This window comes from Mus caroli, chromosome 9, assembly GCF_900094665.2.
Source record: "Mus caroli chromosome 9, CAROLI_EIJ_v1.1, whole genome shotgun sequence".
Lineage (NCBI taxonomy): Eukaryota > Metazoa > Chordata > Mammalia > Rodentia > Muridae > Mus > Mus caroli.
The window spans coordinates 77,161,580-77,181,104 of record NC_034578.1 but is presented as its reverse complement, the minus strand read 5'-3'; the positions used below and the strand labels follow the sequence as shown (position 1 = coordinate 77,181,104).

Here is a 19,525-nt window from a genome sequence, read left to right as displayed (position 1 = left end):
AAGTGCATGGGATTATTTCAATCTTCCTGTACCTGTTGAGGCCTGTTTTGTGGCCAATTATATGATCAAATTTGGAAAAGGTATCGTGAGATGCTGAGAAGAAGGTATATTCTTTTGCTTTAGGATGAAATATTCTATAAATATGTTAGATCCATTTGGTTCAGAACTTCTGTTAGTTTCACTGTGTCTCTGTTTAGTTTCTGTTTCCATTATCTGTCCATTGATAAGAGTGGGATGTTGAAGTCTCCCACTATTATTGTATGAGGTGTGATGTGTGCTTTGAACTTTAGTTTCTTTTATGAATGTGGGTGCCCTTGCATTTGGAGCATAGATGTTCAGAATTGAGAGTTCATGTTGATTGATTTTTTTCCTTTGACCAGTATAAAGTGTTCTTCCTTATCTTTTTATAAGTTTTGGTTGAAAGTTGATTTTATTTGATATTAGAATGGCTACTTCAGCTGGTTTCTTGGGGCCATTTGCTTGGAGAATTGTTTTCCAACCTTTCACTCTCAGGTAGCGTCTGCCTTTGTTACTGAGGTGCATTTCCTGTATGCAGCAAAATGCTGGGTCCTGTTTTTATATCTAGTCCATTAGTCTATCTTTTTGGGGGAATTGAGTCTGTTGATTTTAAGAGATATTAAGGAAAAGTGATTATTACGTACTATTATTTTTATTGTTAGAGGTAGAATTATGTTTGTGTGGCTATCTTCTTTTAGGTTTGTTGAAAGATTATTTTCTAACTTTTTCTAGGGTGTAGTTTCCTTCCTTGTGTTGATGTTTTCTATCTATTATTCTTTGTAGGGCGGGATTTGTGGAAAGGCGTTGTGTAAATTTGGTTATGTCATGGAATATCTTGGTTTCTCTGTCTATGGTAATTGAGAATTTTGCTGGGTATAATAGTGTGGGCTGGCATTTATGTTCTCTTAGTGTCTGTATGGGATCCCCCCAGGATCTTCTAGCTTTCATGGTCTCTGGTGAGAAGTCTGGTGTAATGCTGATAGGTCTGCCTTTATATGTTACTTGACCTTTTTCCCTTACTGCTTTTAATATTCTTTCTTTGTTTAGTGCATTTGGTGTTTTGATTATTATGTGACGGGAAGAATTTCTTTTCTGGTCTAGTCTATTTAGAGTTCTGTAGGCTTCTTGTATGTTCATGGGCATCTCTTTCTTTAGGTTAAGGAAGTTTTCTTCTATAATTTTGTTGAAGATATTTACTGGCCTTTTAAGTTAAAAATCTTCATTCTCATCTATACCTATAGGTTTAGTCTTCTCATTGTGTCCTGGATTTCCTGGATGCTTTGAGTTAGGATCTATTCTGTTGGTGATGCTTATATCTATGACTCCTGATCTCTTTCCTAGGTTTCCTAACTCCAGGGTTATCTTCCTTTGTGATTTCTTTGTTGTTTCTATTTTCATTTTTAGATCTTGGATGGTTTTGTTCATTTCCTTTGCCTATTTGATTGTGTTTTCCTATAATTCTTTAAGGGATTTTTGTGTTTCCTCTTTAAGGCTTCTAGCTGCTTCCCTGTGTTCTCCTGCATTTCTCTAAGGGAGTTATTTATGTCCTTCTTAAAGTCCTCTATCACCAACATGAGAAGTGATTTTAAATCTGAATCTTGCTTTTCCAGTAAGATGGTATATCCAGGACTTACTATGGTTGGGAGAATTGGGTTCTGATGATGCCAAGTAACCTTGGTTTCTGTTGCTTATGTTCTTACATTTGCCTTCCACCATCTGATTATCTCTAGTGCTACTTGCCCTGGCTATATCTGACTGGAGCCTGTCCTTCCTGTGATACTGGTTGTGTCAGAACTCCTCAAAGTTCAGCTGTCTCTGTGATCCTGTGATTCTGTGATCCTATGAGCCTGAGATCCTGGGTATTTCAGAGGTCCTGGGAGTCAAGCTGCCTCTGGAACCCTGAGATCCTGGTGTGACAAAGCTCTTGGGATCCTGGGATCCTGAGGACCTGGGTGTGTTAGAGTGCCTGGGAGTAGAGCTTCCTCTGGGTGTTGTGGGACTGGCTATGGAGTTTGCACCCAAGGTCTGCTCAGGGCACCGGCTCAGACAGGAAGGAACCCATGCCACTGGTCAGACAGAGTTCCTAGGTCCCACTGGTCCCAGTTACTTCTGGTGTTGGGGTAGATGTTGTGTCCTCCTGCAGAGGTTCTCTCTTTATCATTCCCATTATTTGCAATTCATAGTTAATCTTGAGATGAAACTCTGCAAGTCCAGAAAGCCCACTGTGCTTGATTTAACATAAGTTATGTACAAAAACAAGTAGGACTCCAAAACCAGTAAGTTTTAGGACTAAGAATGATTTGCAAACCTGGTATAAAATTTATTTTCCTCCAACCTACCCGAAAATTATCTGGGGAACTCAAGTGAAGCTTCTCCCTAATGTCTTCTGAAGCCCCAGCACACAGCCTGTAAAAAATGTGGTAATTCCGCTCCTCTTTGCCTTGAACACAGATCCTAGACTTCTCTAGAAGGTAATGGGAAACAAATCCTCCAACAACCGAACTCTAAAAGACAAAACAGAAAATACATTTTATATCCGTGGGACTGAAATATAACTTAATGCTAAACTAATCTTTTCTAATAAATATTCGCTTGTCAAAGAAGTTAAAATATTTATCTAAATACTAGACAAAGACACCTACAATGTAAGCTTTGGGTATTTCTCCTTCATCTTAAACACTGTTATCCAATCTCCACCCTGAGCCTCTCCAGAACCAGAACTGACTTAGCAGTACACACCGTGTCTACAGCAGCCCACAGACTACTGCTAAAGAGCTCTCAGCTCACCACCATGAAAATCTGCTGTTAAGACACGAAGTGCCCTCATGTGATCATTACAGACTACATAGATCAACAGATAACGTATAGCTATATATCATGCTGTGTCTGGTGGTCACGTACATTATGGAATGTTATCAAGACAACAAAAGAATCAAGTATGAGTAAAAAAATAACTATAAATCTATGATTGGTAATGCATCCATATCCAATATTTTAATTTTAAGCTGAAGAGAAGTTCCGGATACTCACTGGAAATACATACAAACATACAATAATAGTTACAACAATAATAATAATCTTAGAAAGAACTGCACAAATTCTAATTCTAATAAGACCACAAACACTTCCCAAATACATCATAAAAGCAGCTTCCATTTACCTTTTCATTGAAATGAATTTCTACAAATTTTCCAAATCGACTGCTATTATTGTTGCGAACAGTCTTTGCATTTCCAAATGCTTCTAAAAGTGGATTAGCTAATGAAAAAAAAATGAAAATACTTCATCAAAAAAAGTCACAAGAAAGGCATGAAGAAAAATTATAAAGCAATATACATATTACATCTCTGCAAGGAGGAACATTTGGAAAAACACTAGAATAAACGCTTTTAGAAATATTAATACAGAAAAATTCTCAAGTAATATCAAATTCCTCAAGAATTAAATGTTTAGACACTGTAATGGTTTTACTTTTGATTGACAAGTGGACAGGATCTAGGGTCATATAGGGGACAAGCCTCGGGGCAGAGAAAGACATTAGGTTCATAGATCACCATGAAGGAAGTATCTGAGCAAAAGGTTTAGGGGAGACAGGTAGGTCTCTCACATTGCTAAGAGGAAAGCATTATAATGTAGACCACAAACAAGATCCTTCTAAAGTCAACTTCAAATATATCCAACAATAATAAATAAAAATTAACAATACCTTCAACAATTCTATCATCAATATCTTGACCTGTTCCATAAGATTCTGTCAGGTATCTATTTAAAATACAAGACAAAAAAAAATCCTTGAATAACAATAACATTGAATACAATAAGTTTATGTTTATTATTTAATACATTTCAAACTAATCAAACATGGATCATCAATGTAACTGGTAATGTTCTTAAAGTTTTATTTTTTTATTTATGTTTCTGTATGTGCATGTCATGGAATTACATTTGCAAGCTGTTTTCTTATTTTAACAGATTCTTTAAGTAGATTTATGTAAGTATCTCTTAATAACCAACTTAATAACTATATACATTTACATAACAAATAGATAACTTTCATAAAGGACTCTACCATGAAAAACCTAAGAACTGAGCTGGGCAATGTGGCACACGCCTTTAATCCCAACACTCAGAAGGCAAAAGCAGGCAGACCTCTGTGAGTTCAAGGCCAGCCTGGTCTTGGAGTGAGCTCCAGGGCAGCCAGAGTGTTATACAGAGAAACCATGACTTGAAAAACAAACAAAAATCCAAAAACCTAGGAAGTACAATAGATTAAGAACAATTCTGAGAATAGTTCAGAATGTGCTGGTCTTAGCATATCTTCACCACTAGATTAAACTGGGTATGTTCAATGGTTCACACTGATCATCAACACAATGGGTCCCAGAATCATCTAGAAGACAGGTCCATGGCCATGTCTGTGAGGGACTGGTATAGAATAGGTTAATTGAAGTGGGAAGACCCGCCCTGACTGTGAGTAACCAGACTCCTTCACTGGAGTCCTGGACCACATAGAGAAGAGCTAAGGCCAAACACAAACACTTCCCTGCTCTCCTCTGCTTCCTGACTGTGGATGCAGTATGCCCAGCCTTGGCCAACAAGCCTTCTCCACCACTGTGAAATTTTACCCTTGCACCCTTTCTCTCTTAATTACTTCTTGTCTGACATTTTGTCACAGCAATGCCACTATTTACAGTATTTAGATTAACAGGATGAAACTACAGTCCTATAATGGTAAGGCTCCTTGGCTTTTATTTTTTATTAGATATTTTCTTTATTTACATTTCAAATGCTATCCCAAAAGTTCCCTATACCCACCCCCTCCCTGCTCCCCTACCCAGCCACTCCCACTTCTTGCCCCTGGCATTCCCCTGTACTGGGGCATACAAAGTTTGCAAGACCAAGGGGCCTTTCTTCCCAATGATGGATGGCTGACTAGGCCATCTTCTGCTACATATGCAGCTAGAGCCATGAGCTCTGGGAGTACTGGTTAGTTCATATTGTTGTTCCACCTATAGGGCTGCAGACTTCAGTTCCTTGGGTACTTTCTCTAGCTCCTCCACTGGGGGCCCTGTGTTCCATCCAATAGATGACTGTGAGCATCCACTTCTGTATTTGCCAGGCACTGGCATAGCCTCACAAGAGACAGCTATATCAGGGTCCTTTCAGCAAAATCTTGCTGGCATATGTAATAGTGTCTGGATTTGGTGGCTGATTATAAGATGGTTCCCCGGGTGGGGTAGTCTCTGGATGGTCACTTGATATGCCCTCACTGATAAGTGGATATTAGCCCAGAAACTTAGAATACCCAAGATACAATTTGCAAAAAAACAAGAAAATCAAGAAGGAAGACCAATGTGTGGATACTTCATTCCTCCTTAGAATAGGGAACAAAATACCCATGGAAGGAGTTACAGAGACAAAGTTTGGAACTAAGACGAAAGGATGCTCCTTGGCTTTTTAAAGGTCATGATTGCACACCAAGTGTTGAGAGTTTAATTTGACGGTAGAAAAGGGGATCTTATGAGAGATGAGGAAGTCTAAATAAAGAGTAATTATGAGAATCTTTCATATCACCAACATTGAGAATAGAAAGCCCGTGTGAATTTGAAGCCAGCACTAACCTCCTGTGGAACCCTCTGAGAAACAAGCCATCAGAGCCAGCTTTCTACAGTGTAGAGATCAGCTATCACATGAGCTGTTGGTTTCTTCCAAATGATACCATGAGGTATGCAATGATATTAATGATATTTAATGATATTAAAAGTCAATTTACTTAAATACTCTGTCATCACACTCTCAAAACTGCACTATACTCATAATACCCAAGAGGCAGGAAAAACCCTAGTGCCTATCAACTCATGTAACTCATGAACATATACAGCAAATGTAATAAATCCATGCAATAAAATATATTCAGCCCTAAATTTCAGGAAGGAAACTCTAATGCAAACTAGAACATACATGTGCGAGTATGTTTTTTAAGAGGCAGGGTTTTACTCAGTTCTCTCCATTCCAATTCCCTTGAGACTAAAGTGATCTTCCTGCCTCAGTCTTCCAAGAATCTGTGTGTGTGTGTATGTGTGTGTGTGTGTGTGTGTGTAGGCTGCACACGCACATAGCCACATTCACTCTAACCAGCTCAAATATGAATGAACACTTATTGAGCTTAAATGAAATAAGGAAGTCATGGAAATATTAATACAAAACAATGCCACTTAAACAAGGTACTTAGAGAAAATCACAGAAACCCAATGGAGAACCGTGGTTAACAGCATCTGGGGGAGTAACAGGGAGGTTGTTGGTCTTGTGATATGAAGAATATAGACTACACAATGGCATGAATGTGACAATGTGAATGTACTTACTACTGAACTTCAAAAATGGGTAAGTCAACAAACTCAGTGTTACGTATTTTTGAACTGTGAAAATAATGTCTGGTTGTTCAAAACATCTCAGACTAGCTAAACACTCACCTTAGAACAAACTTTGTATTTTCTGTCTTGCCAGCTCCTGATTCTCCAGATACGATGATAGACTGGCTCATCTTGAGCACCTTCATGTCTCGGAAAGCTTTATCAGCTGGGGACAAAGTAACACAGTAACAGAGTGAGCAAAGTTATTAACAAGAATTTACTGTAGGGGCCCTTACTTCTAAAGATGCCGTGAATGATAAAGTTATTCAAAGGGTTCCTGTAAGCGTTTACTTGCTGTGTTCCTAACAGAGAAGTACCAGGAAACTCAAACATCTCAAGACTGAGCTAGATTGTCTCCACGCTGAGCTTTGGCTCAGCTTGCCCAAATGCCAGAGCAGTTCTGCAGAGGGACAGGAAATGCTGAGTCTGCATAACTAATGAGGTCCCCAGGGAAAAGCAAGAGGGAATGAGCTTCCAATTAGAAATCTGGCAACTAAAGCCATTGTGAAAGAGAAAAACAACTCAAAATAAATCTACAGAATAATTATTTCCAGCTCCAACCACATACCTGTAAATTTTATGGTTTCATTGTATTAACAGCTGAGTAAGAAAATACTGACCCAGAAAGATAAACAGATAAATGTTAGCACTGAATCTTCAGCTGTGTATGTCTCCTTTGGAATGACCACAGAGATCGGGAAATTAGTAAGGGGCCACCGGGAAGTGGGGCTTTCAGGGAAGGGAATATAAGATGCCGTGACATAAAGGGAGGATTATGGAATAAGAAAGGTTAAATGGGGTCTGGAATGGGAGGGCTGGGGGTAAAAGAGGGAATGTGGGGAGAGATAATTCACACTAAAGACTTTCTAAAAACAGTCATGAAAACCTACTACTGCAGACACTTCCTAAGATATAAACAGACATGTATAAAAAGAACTTAAATGAAGTCACTGTCTAATGGGACAACAATGCCTCTACTAGATTCGACAGCTAACAAATAAAAGGCCCAGTATTGAAATATGTTACCTCTATTGAAGTTGTTAGCCAATGAGGTCCCGGAAACCCCAAATATTACCTGCTGGTTGTAAATGCTCTTGCTCACCCTCCAAAATCTGACAGTAAGACCCCTATAGCTACAGGCATCATATACTTGAGTCAAAAAACATGGAGAAATAAAGCTGGTACTGACCTGGAGGAAAGCCTCATCCCCACTGACTAGCATTCCTAATGCAGGGAGGGTGCTATGCATGCTACTAGAGGAGACTAGCAATCCAATCTTATCTAAATGTGAACCCTGCAAACTTCAATGACCATGTAATGTGCCTGGTAAGATATGGTCACTGGTGCAACAGTGGCATGGATGCCATAGGAGTAACCAACCACTTTCTGTTTGGATTTAAGGTCCTCTGCACAAGGTGAAAACCATGGATGGCACAGTCATCAGGAGCAAGAACCAGTGGCTATCCAAATCATAGGACATCCTATTAATAATATTATAGCTAATAAGCTATAATATTAAGCCAACTCTTAACTACTTCTCATTACACCCACAGATTACTGCATCTCTCAAATCTCATCAGAAAAGGTTCTTTTTTAAATACCTATTTATTTTTGTTTTATATGTATTGATGTTTTGTGTGAATATATACTAAGTATACTACATATGTACAGTGCCCACAGAGACCAGAAAAGAGCATCAAATCTCTCTAGAATCATAGTTTACAGGAGGCTGTGAGCTATCATAAGGGTACTTGGAACCAAACATGGGTCAGCAAAGCTCTTAACTACTGACTTATCTCTCCATCCCAAGACATCTTTTTTTTTTTTTTTTTTTTTTTTTTTTTTTTTTTGGCATTTGATGGTGATTAGCACAGATTCCCGCAATTGGTCAAGGTTCAGAAAATAATTGATTGTGGAATGCTCAGTCCTATATAAGACTCAGTCCAACTATATCATAACTTCCTCCTCCCAAGGCTCAGGGATCACTACAGAAGAGGGGGCAGAAAGATTGTAACAGCAAAGGTGGTGGGTGATTATAAAGACAAGGTGGCTTTGATACAAGAGGATGGTTGCATATATAAACTCACAGAGGTTGTAGCAGCATGAGCAAGACCTGTACAAGCTCAGAGTGTTCAAAACCCAGCATGGAATTGGGGGTGGGAGGCGGGCATGAAGTTCCACTCCTAGCTGAGGTAGTTAGTGGCAGCCAGAAGAGACAGAGTTGGCTTTTGTGGCCCTTGTAGGTCTGACATGCTCCAGCAGATGACCCCATGCCTACCTATGAGTGTATAGGCAGCACTAACAGGACTCAGTGCAGTCTTACAAAGAAAAGAATGAAGACACAAAGAAGGGTGGGGATGGCATAGGGAGTTGATCTGGGAGGAGATGGCTGAGGGTAAGGAATCTGAGCAAAATACAATGTATAAAATTTCCCAGCATTAACACAAACACTTAAAAAGTAAATCATGTGGAATTCTGCTCTCTATATCATTAAATTTAAAAAATCATATAAACCTGTCAACATTTTTAAAACAGACAAAGTTAAACTGGTTTAAATCTCCCCAACTTAGCATTACTTATATAGAATTTTTCAGCAATTTTTTTACACTATAATAATTGAAGCTGTAATGTGTCATAAATAGTCAGGCAACACAAAATCAGCACAATTAATTCTGTTAATGTGACTAAACTTAAAACAAAGTTGAAATTCATTCCCCCCAGAGATCTTCACACTGCGCAAAATTAGCTACACTCAGAAAGATAAATATCACGTGTTTTCTCTCTTGTGACTTGAAAGCAGGAGGGAGACTAACTTATGAAGAGGGGGACCAGCAAGAGAGGAGAGAGGAACCACAGAGGACAAAGAAGAGACTATGAGAAAAATACATGACACAACTTCCTCTGAAAATATCATCATGAACTCATTTTTTCAAAACAAACATTTAAAAAAATAATTCCAAAGTAATTTGGCTCAAGAAGACAATTATTTTTCATCCCAAACATGTGCCACCCACACGAACAAAAATAGCTTTACAAATAGTTTTCCTCCTCAGAGCAAGCTCCAAGCAGGATTGCATGGGTTTTCCCATCAGTCCACAGTGATTGAAGCATCTGTCTGCACTGTGATGCTGCTGTGAGGGGAACCTTTGGGAAGGAGGACCCACTAAGAGGTCCTGGAGACATACTCTGAGAGGGTGGTTTCTCACCTGACACCTTGGGTTCTCACAAAAGAGGGTTGATATAAAAAGAACAAGCCTGGAATCTCTGACTGTATCCAGAAAACACTACATCCTTATAGTCAGCCTCCACCTCTACTGTGAGAGTCTTTCTGCCCCCTCTTCCACAATGATCTCTGGGCCTCTACTGCTGGCTGGAGGTTAACTATGTGTTCCTGTAGCTATCACTCTATGCCATGAAGGGATGCAACCAAGAGATGCTCCACACTGCAGTCTGTGCCTTGCTATGGTTTATGAACCTCCCAGACTGTGCGCTAATAACCTGCTTCTTCACGAAGAGGTGTTTCAGTGGTGACACAGGCTGACAAATAGCACCCTAAGCAGCTTCCCACTGTCCAATCTACAAAGGTCTCCTACACCTCCCTTCACATTGCCATTCTACAGACCCTGTAAGTGGTAAAGGCTGTTAACTTTTCTCCAGTGATGAACTTCATCATATTCCGATTCTAATGACAGTGCCCCGTGAAGGCTGATAAGTGAATATAGTGATTTGCATCAGAGCATCTGAGAACTATGAGTCAGATGGGTACTGCACTCCTTCCAGCTAGCATGCTGATTCTGCTTGTACACAATGATCAACTCTAGAAGTGAAGCCTAGTTACACCAAAATAAAAGCACAAGGGGAAAGTCTAAGGAGAAAGAGCAGCAAAGATGCCCAGCTGCCAGCCATGTCTAAGTACAAAGGCTTGGCCAACACATCCAACTTTGTAGGGATACATGTAGAATGAAAGGTCCAATTCTGATTGCTTCCTTCATCCCTCAGTGCCTCAGAACTGAGTTCTTCGGGATGACAGGCTAAAAAAGTCAAGAGAGACGCCACTGTCTTCCCACTTAGGTTCTTCAATGATATGAAGCATCTATTGCTTGAAAGACTGTAATTTTATAAAGCTATGGTGCAAGTTAATACAAAGAGAAAGCCTGCTATTCAAGTCTTGCTGGGTAGTGGTGATATACACCTTTAATGCCAGCACTCAGGAAGCAAAGGCAGGTGGATCTCTGAGTTTGAGGCCAGCCTGGTCTAACAGAGTGAGAGTTCCAAGACAGCCAAAGAGGAATACTTCCTTAGGGAAAAAAAGAAAAGCAAGCCAAAATAAAACAAACAAAACAGTTCCAGTCCTACACGTGTAACATATTTACAAGTGATATCTAAGGTAAGAGTGAGGTGGCCCTATCCCTGAGTTGTAAAAGAGACTGCCTTTGAGATGGGAGCGATCATAAGGACTGAAAATACCAGTAGAGCCAGACATGGTGACATTCTGTCAATCCCAATGTTCAGAACATAGAAGCAGGAAGAGAAGCAGGAGTTCAAAGCCATACTCAACTATCTATTGTACTCAAAAGTTGTCTGGTATATTAAGTCTTTGTCTCTGTCTCTATCTCTCTCTATCTCTGTTTCTCTCTCTCTCTCTCTCTCTCTCTCTCTCTCTCTCTCTCTCTCTCTCTCTTTCTCTCTCTCTCTCTCAAAAAGGTACTCTTAAGTTGTCCTTTCAATGGAGCAGGCACACCTCAGAGAGCACAGGAATTTGATAAATAAGGATGCATGACTGACCCCATGAGTTGGCTACAAAGTATTCAGGCCCTCCCTACGTAGGATACATGCTCCTAACAACACTAATACACCCAAGAGGCATACAGGCCTTGCAAAATATGTATTCAACACATGGTGTCTTTTATTAAATAAATAAACTAAGAGGACAGCATTTGCAACCTTGTACCTGAAGGACTGGCCAGGCATGTGGCTGACATTTGTGACCTGACCCGTGAAGGACTGCCCAGAGGTGTGCCAGGCATCTGAGAGCCTGAAGAATCTCTGCCATCAACACTAGAGAGTGTGCACTCAAACTCTGCCCCAGCCAGCTCTGTCCCCTTTACATGTGTCCTTTTCTCTAGTTAATATCCTCTGTCACTCTAGCAAGCCTTCTCTGTGCTCTTGTCTTTCCTTCCCCATCTCCTTCCTCCTCCTATCCCCTTCTCTTCTCTTATTTTAGATGATCTGTCCTTTCCCTCTTTTGTTTTCCTTCTGACTGGCTTTCCCACAGAGCACGGGCTAGCCTAGTGCATGGGTCTGCACACCTCAGCCCCCTGAGGACGGGAACCCTTAGGTTATTTGACTGGTATGCTCCCCTCCCTCTTTTCAGCCCCTGTAGCCAAGGCTGTCCTAACCTCCCTCACCTTGTCTATACTGTTCCGTCTCTTGTTTATTTTCCCCTCCTCTCGCTTCTCTATCAGCCTGGTACTAATCACTAGTGTACAGTGACTAGTGAACCTTTTCCTTCCCCTCTTATCTACCATGGTTATTAATTTAGAATGCACTTTGCATCTAAGTGGCAACTGTTAATTATTACTGCGCATCCATGGTGAGCCTACACTTCTACGGTGACTGATTCTATGGGTTATATTCCACTTTAGGGGACTACTGGAAACAGCACCTGGTTCCAAATACCAGGCTAGGTAAGAAAAATGGCACATCATCCTACTGCAGCCTAGTGTCTCCAGCACAGTGTAAACATTTCCACTAAAAGGTAAGTTTAAGATAATAAACAAACAAACCCCATAAACCCCATAAACCTAACCTAACCCCAGATGTTCAAAACTCCAACGCAAAAATGGAAAAAAAAAATGGCAATTTGACACCTCCAAAATTACTAACCCAACAGCATACTCAAACGTATGGGATATGATGAAGAAGTTCTAAAATAGAAATTTATGGTTTCAAGAGCTTATATTTTAAAAACTGCTAATCAAGGAGATCGCAAAGAAACACATAACAATTCATCTTGGGGCTGTGAAAGAACAAAACAAGCTAAACTGAAATTCCGTCAAGAGAAAGAAATAGTTAAGATCAGGTAGAAATTAATAAAACGGTAAGGAAAAGAAAGAAACAAAGAACCACTGACACATGATTCTTTGCATTGGTCCTTTGGAAAAAAACAAACATGACTGACAAACCCTTAGCTAAGCTAACTAAAGGAAGAAAAGGGGCAGGGCAGTGGTGGCGCACACCTTTAATCCCAGCACTTGGGAGGCAGAGGCTGGCGGATTTCTGAGTTCGAGGACAGCCTGGTCTACAGAGTGAGTTCCAGGACAGCCAGGGCTATACAGAGAAGCCCTGTCTCAAAAACCAAATACAAAAAAAAAACAAACAAGAAAGAAAGAAAGAACAGACGGAAGGAAGGAAGGAAAAGAAAGGGCTAAAATTCATAACAGTTGAGATGGAAATGGAGACATTACAACAGAGACTAGGGAAACTCTCAGACCTATAGACCACTAAGATGGGAAACCTCAATGGAAATGCTCCATGTTCTCTCTTATGGAGATCCTGGCTTCAATTTTTTATATTTCTAAGTTTAAATTGAAGTAGCTTCTGTGGAAGCCGGGGAATAAGTAAAGGGCCGTACGTAAGAAGTGTATACTGGGTACTGTGTGTGTGTAAGGGTGGGGGCAGGGGGAGGGATGACGAGATGATACACACAGTTAGATGGAGATAGTAAAGCAAATGTGATAGGAAAATAGAGCTAGGAAGGTTTAAGTGGAATGGAGTAGAAATGATGAAGAAAACAAAATGGGCTTGTCAGCTCAACAGACACTTGGTGAATAGGGAACAAAAAACCCAGTAAGTCACAAGGCAACGAAAAGACATTTTAAAGCTTGACTGAAGGGTACTCTGCATGAATTAGTCATGCTGCTCCCAGACCAGAAGCTACTAGCCTTTAAACCCAAGTCCCAGAGCCTTGTGAGCTATTGTCCAGGGAGACTAAAGAGGTTCCCAAGACAATGGGAATGATTGCCATTTCTTTTGGTCACCCACAAGAACTAGACAGAAAGGCTCTATTGCTAAAGACACCACACACATGAAATGCAATGCACAAATAAACTGAGCTGGACGACCTAAGCTTGAAGTGTCACGGCCACTAAGTTCTTAGTGCTAGAAGGTGCTGTGTAGGCTGCTTCGGGGTAAAGCATCAAAGGCCTTACTGGGCTGGAGATGCTGAGTACCATAATACCAACCTGCCAGGCAAGATGTTCTCACTGGTGCAATAGTGGTACAACTATGGGGGAGATGGTTGGTAATCATATCTCAGTCCTTGGAAAGAAACACATATCTGGTACAGTAAACCTGGGCAAAAGCCCATGGCATCCTATGAGGAAACCTGACACTGATATTAAGCTAAACGGACATGTAGTCAAACTGCTGTTTAAATATTTATATTTATACCTTATACTACTGCTACAATCTGCATTGGCCAGAGAAGAACTTTTGGGAGTAACAGCTCACGCCTGTCAAAAGGCTAAAAGTAAGTGGCTGTGGAGTGCTCAGCTCTAAACAAGGCATCTGTGACACCTGCTCCAGAGAGCGTCACAGTAAAGGGGACAAAAAAATCTTGTAAGAACTTGAAGATGGAGAAGTCAAGGAAATGCTGTTTCTGGGTGACACGATGTCATCATGAACACCCAGAAGCTATGAGAACCTGTATATACATGGCCTTGGCCTTCACAAAAAAACTAAAACATGAAAATAAGGTGGGAATTAGTTTGAGAGGAGAGAGATGTAGAAAGGGGTAAGACGGACAATTGGATAAATAATGATCATAATATGTTGTATGAATGTATTAAATCAGAGACTGAAGGAATGACCATTCAGAGACTGTCCCACCTGGGGATCCATCCCATAAACAAGCACCAAACCCAGACACTATTGCGGATGCCAACAAGAGCTTGCTGACAGGAACCTGATATAGCTGTCTCCTGAGAGGCTCTGCCAGTGCCTGACAAATACAGAAGTGGATTGGATGTTCACAGCCCTCCATTGGACTGAGTATTGGGTCCCCAATAAAGGAGCTAGAGAAAGTACCCAAGGAGCTGAAGGGGTTTGCAGCCCCATAGGAGGAACAGTAATATGAACCAACCAGTACCCACAGAGATCCCTGGGACTAAACCATCAACCAAAGAAAACACCTGGTGGGACTCATGGCTCTAGCTGCATATGTAGCAGAGGGTGGCCTAGTCAGTCATCAGTGGGAGGAGAGGCCCTTGGTCCTGTGAAGGTTCTATGCCCCAGTGTAGGGGAATGCCTGGGACAGGAAGCAGGAGTGGGTGGGTTGGTGAACAGGGAGAGGGAGGAGGAGATAGGGGGTTTTAGGAGGGGAAACTAAGAAAGGGGATAACATTTGAAATATAAATAAAGAAAATATCTAATAAAAAAGGAATGTATTAAATTAAAACTCTGTCTCAAAAAAACAAAAAAATAAATTAATTAAAATATTTTTATCAAAAAAGGAAGAATTTCTAAAATATAAGATAAACTGCCAAATTAAGCCAAGATAAGATAAACTATTTAAATAAGTCCATATCAAGATTAAAATAATAATTTTTAAAAGTTCTATACTTAAAAACAGTCCAGGCCCATACTGATTCACTGTACAATTCTATCAGACTTAAAACGTAGCATCAATGTTTCACAAACCAACCCAAAACAGAAAAGGAAGAAATGCTTCTAAATTATTAGTAGGAAGCTAGTATCACCCTGAAGCCCAAACAAAATGGACATAACAACAAAAAACAAAATGACATACCAATGCCCCTGGTGGATACTGATGAAAACTTATAAATAAAATGCTTGAAAATTGAATTTAAGGATATATCCAGAAGAGCCTTTACCACCATCAATGTGGCTTCATTGCATGGTCCAGGGATTATTTGACTTATGCAAACTGAGAAACATAATTCATCACTGAGATGGACTCTAACACAGAAATCACATGTACGTTTCAATAGATGCAGAAAGGCTTTAGACAAAGTCCAGCATCTCTCCATGTTAAGATCCCTGAATAGATGAGGCATAGAAGGAGCATTCTCAAAATAACAATGGCTGTTTGTGACACAGCTAAGCCAACACTGTACTAGGAGGAAATATTGGAAGCATTCCTACTAAAACCAAGACCAAGGCAACAGTTTCAACTTTCCCCACTCTCATCTACACAGTGCTTCAAGCCTTGACTATAGAAGTAATACAAGAAAAGGAAATAAAAGAGCCACAAATAGAAGCATTAGTCAGTATATCCTCATTAACAGATTAATGATTGTCATAGTCAGGGTGTCTATTCCTGCACAAACATCATGACCAAAAAGCAAGTTGGGGAGGAAAGGGCTTATTCAGCTTACTCTTCCACATTGCTGTTCATCACCAAAGGAAGTCAGGACTGGAACTCAAACAGGTCAGGAAGCAGGAGCTGATGCAGAGGCCATGAAGGGATGTTCTTTACTGCCTTGCTCAGCCTGCTCTCTTATAGAAAGAACCAAGACTACCAGCCCAGAGATGGTACCACCCACAAGGAGACCTCCCTCCTTGATCACTAATTGAGAAAATGCCTTACAGCTGGATCTTGTGGAGGAATTTCCTCAACTGAAGCTCCTTTCTCTGTGATAACTCCAGCTTGTGTCAAGTTGACACAAAATTAGCCAGTACAATGATGATGTGAGTTGACATAAGAGACCCCAAAGTATGCAACAGAAAACTCCAAGAGCTAAGGTACACTTTCAGAAATGTTGACGGGATACAAAGTAAACAAGGATCAGTAGTTACACCAACATACACCAATATACACCAGTAAACACCAAAGACAAACAAGTTGAGAACGAAACCAAGGAAATGATTCTATTTGTATCAAAAAAATAAAATAAAATGCCCTGAAAAACATCTAACTAGGGGAGTGAAAGGTGCTACAATAAAAACTTTCAAATACTGAGAAGAAATAGAAAAGGATACTAGAAAAGGAGAAAGACCTCCCATGCTCATAGGTGGAAGTAATCCAGTATTATGAAAATGGTTATACAGCCAAAAGCAATCTACAGACTTAATGCAGTTACCACCAAAATGTCATTCCTCACATAGGTAGGAAAAACTATTAAAATTCATATGGGAAAACAAAAGATCCCAGATATCTAAAACAATTTCAACCAAGAATAGTAGAGACCTGATTTCAAGTTGTATTGCAGTATAATAATAACAACAATAATAATAAATAATAATAGTAACAGCATAGTGCAGGCACAAAAATAGACATGCAAGTCAATAGGATAGAACGCAGTGCCCAGATACAAACCACCAGGTTCTTTTTTTTTTAACGCAGGTGCCAAAGATATACACTGGAGAAAAGGCCGCCCTTCATTCACATGTAAAAGGATGAAGCTAAACCCTTATTCCTCGCCCCATTCAAACATCAACTCTTTATGTATGAGAAACCTTAGTGTGAGACCTAAAACTCTGAAACTGTTAGAGAAAAAGTAGGTCAAATACAAGATAGACACATAGACAAAGACTTTGTGAATGGGCTTAAAGAGGTCTCCAGTTGCTCAGGAAACCATGTCAATAACTGACAAATATGATCTCATGAAATTAATAATCTTTGAGTAGCAAAGGAAATGTTAGGTGATGAGACAGTCTTCAGAGTGTAAGAAAATCTTTTCCAGCTAGATATCTAACAAATAATTGATACCTAGAATATAAAAATAATTCACAGGGGTGTTCAGAAAGAATATCAGAGCCTCAGAAAGGGATGGAGGAGAGAAATGAAATGCTGACTGCCAGGAATGACATGACTCTCCCAATCCTGAACTCAGAGCAGTTATGATTATCTGCTCAACACGGACTCTGTCAAAACCCTGTCAGGGAGCAAGGAGGGCTCACAGATCCCCACTGCTTCCTAAGGATTTATGCATAGTTAATGGTTGATGAGGAAGACAGAGACATATTCTCCAGTAATAAATATAGCTATGATAAGGTGCCCACACTCCTGTAAACAAAACTAATTCAACCCTTTGAATCACACACACACACACACACACACACACACACACACAAGACTTAAAGTCCAAAGGCTGTGGTTAGAACAGGCAAGGATTAGTGGGTATGGTAGGGATACCAAAGAGGGTAATCAAAATACAGTATACACATATATGAAAATGCCCTAATAAAAATTATATATAATTAATATATGCAAACAAAAAGAAAACCCTTATACACTGCTGGTGGTGATGTAAACTAGTACAGCCTCTGGGAAAATCAATAGAATGGCTCCTCAAAAGATTAAATAAATAAATAGGAAGGATGAAAGGAAGGAAGGAAGCAAGCAAGCTAGCTGTTGAGATAGCTGGTAAAAAGTGTTTGCCATTCAAGTTCAGCAACCTGAGTTTGATCACCAGAACACATTTAAAGGTGAAAAGAGAAAACCAGATTGACCTCCACACACACACCTACTCCAAGTTGTCCTTTAACCTCCACAAATGTGCCTTGACACATGTGCCAACACACACACACATGCACGCATGCTCTTTTATAATTAAAACCAATAATTTTTGTTCCTGGGTGTTTACCCAAGGGACTCCAAGTCAAGGGACCACACAGGTCATTGCACACCAATATTTATCCCAGCACAATTCACAATACTTAAGTTCGGGGACCAACCTAGGTGTCCAACAACACAGGAATTGATAAGAAAAATGTAGTATGGAAATTTTTTCAGCCATAAAGACAATCAAAATTGCATCATTTACAGGAAAACAGATGTAACTGGAGAATATCAAAATAAACAAGCTGTGCCAGTCTCCTGTCTGTCCTGTGCAGTTCCTAGATTTCATATAGACACATGAAATCACATAATGTAAATATTACATCAATGTAGAGATGAAACTGTCTAGGAAACAAAGTGGACTAACAAGAGGAAGAGGGTGAAGAAGAGGAGAATACAGGGTGTGAGGAATAGTACAGGGGAGGGTGCATATGGAAGATGAACAGTACCCACTTGCATGAAAGCATCCTTATGTAACACAGTACCATGTACAATGAATATATACAATTAAATCCTTTAAAAGACTCAAAAAAAAATTTAACAATCTAGTAAATTTGTATGATGTAAGACAAGACAAGAATTAAACTGCAACTTACCAATGGCAAAGACATGGGGTGGCATCGTCCCAAGAGATTTTCCTTGATATGACTTTATTGTATCTGAAGAATATATCTTAGGTATATCAAAGTATGGATTCACTGCAATCAGAATGTTGGCCACATATGTCTAAGTAGGAAAGGCAGAAAAATGAAACTGGCAGTTATTCCCTTTGCTTCAAAACTAAACAAGGAAAAGAGGAGAAATATTCAACAGACAGAGCCCTTTGATTCTCGTACAAACAGGACTCCGAAATCCACCTTTCTGGCTCTATATTAAATATTTTCTGATTTTAAAGAACCTAACCATTTCTAAAATTCCAAAGAAATACTGATTTTCAAATAAGTGTTTTTGTGCTGTCATTCCACAGTTATCTCAAGGTCAACACCTTCAAAGTCAAGATTATATCTTCCTACTTCCCTTTGTCAATAAAAAAAAAAAAGGTTCCCTCCCATAGTTCTTCCTGGTAAGTGGCTTCACCAAATCACCACCAAGAGCTGAGTGTCTAAATCTCCTGTGGTGGCTTCTGCTGCTGAGTTCACTTAGGGAGCCCAAGCTGGGTCCTACAGAGCAATTCAGATCACAGGCATCCTCAGACCACTCCACCTGATCCCAAAGCATTTTGGGATCTTCAGCTCCTTCTGAGCCTTCCCTGTCAGTGAATGCTCAGGAGGGACTTAGCGCTGAGAGAACTACTTAGTCATGGGAGTCCTGCAAAGTACCACATGCCAACAACTAGGATTAACTGTTTCATGAACAACTTAAATTTCTTTTAATTTGAAATTTGAAATTGGATTTTTTTTAAGACCATAGAAATGTACTAGGAGAGCTTATAAAACTCCTACTCAGGTAGAGTTGTAGTTTAGTGAAACTGACAAAAGTGGAGCATACAAGACCATAGTCTTTTCTTTCC

General features: G+C 39.9%; 1 protein-coding gene across 5 annotated transcripts in view; it reads right to left on the bottom strand.

Moving 5' to 3' along the window:
- Myo6 (myosin VI) overlaps positions 1–19,525 on the bottom strand; it is a 143,965-nt gene that overhangs the window by 61,790 nt on the left and 62,650 nt on the right. For all 5 annotated transcript variants that reach the window (XM_029482050.1, XM_029482049.1, XM_029482051.1 and 2 more), the window contains 5 exons: positions 18,612–18,741; positions 6,492–6,597; positions 3,725–3,780; positions 3,179–3,276; positions 2,358–2,522 (listed from right to left, as the gene is read on the bottom strand). In XM_029482050.1, the coding sequence (XP_029337910.1) occupies positions 2,358–2,522; positions 3,179–3,276; positions 3,725–3,780; positions 6,492–6,597; positions 18,612–18,741 (555 nt within the window). The remainder of the gene's footprint in view (positions 1–2,357; positions 2,523–3,178; positions 3,277–3,724; positions 3,781–6,491; positions 6,598–18,611; positions 18,742–19,525) is intronic.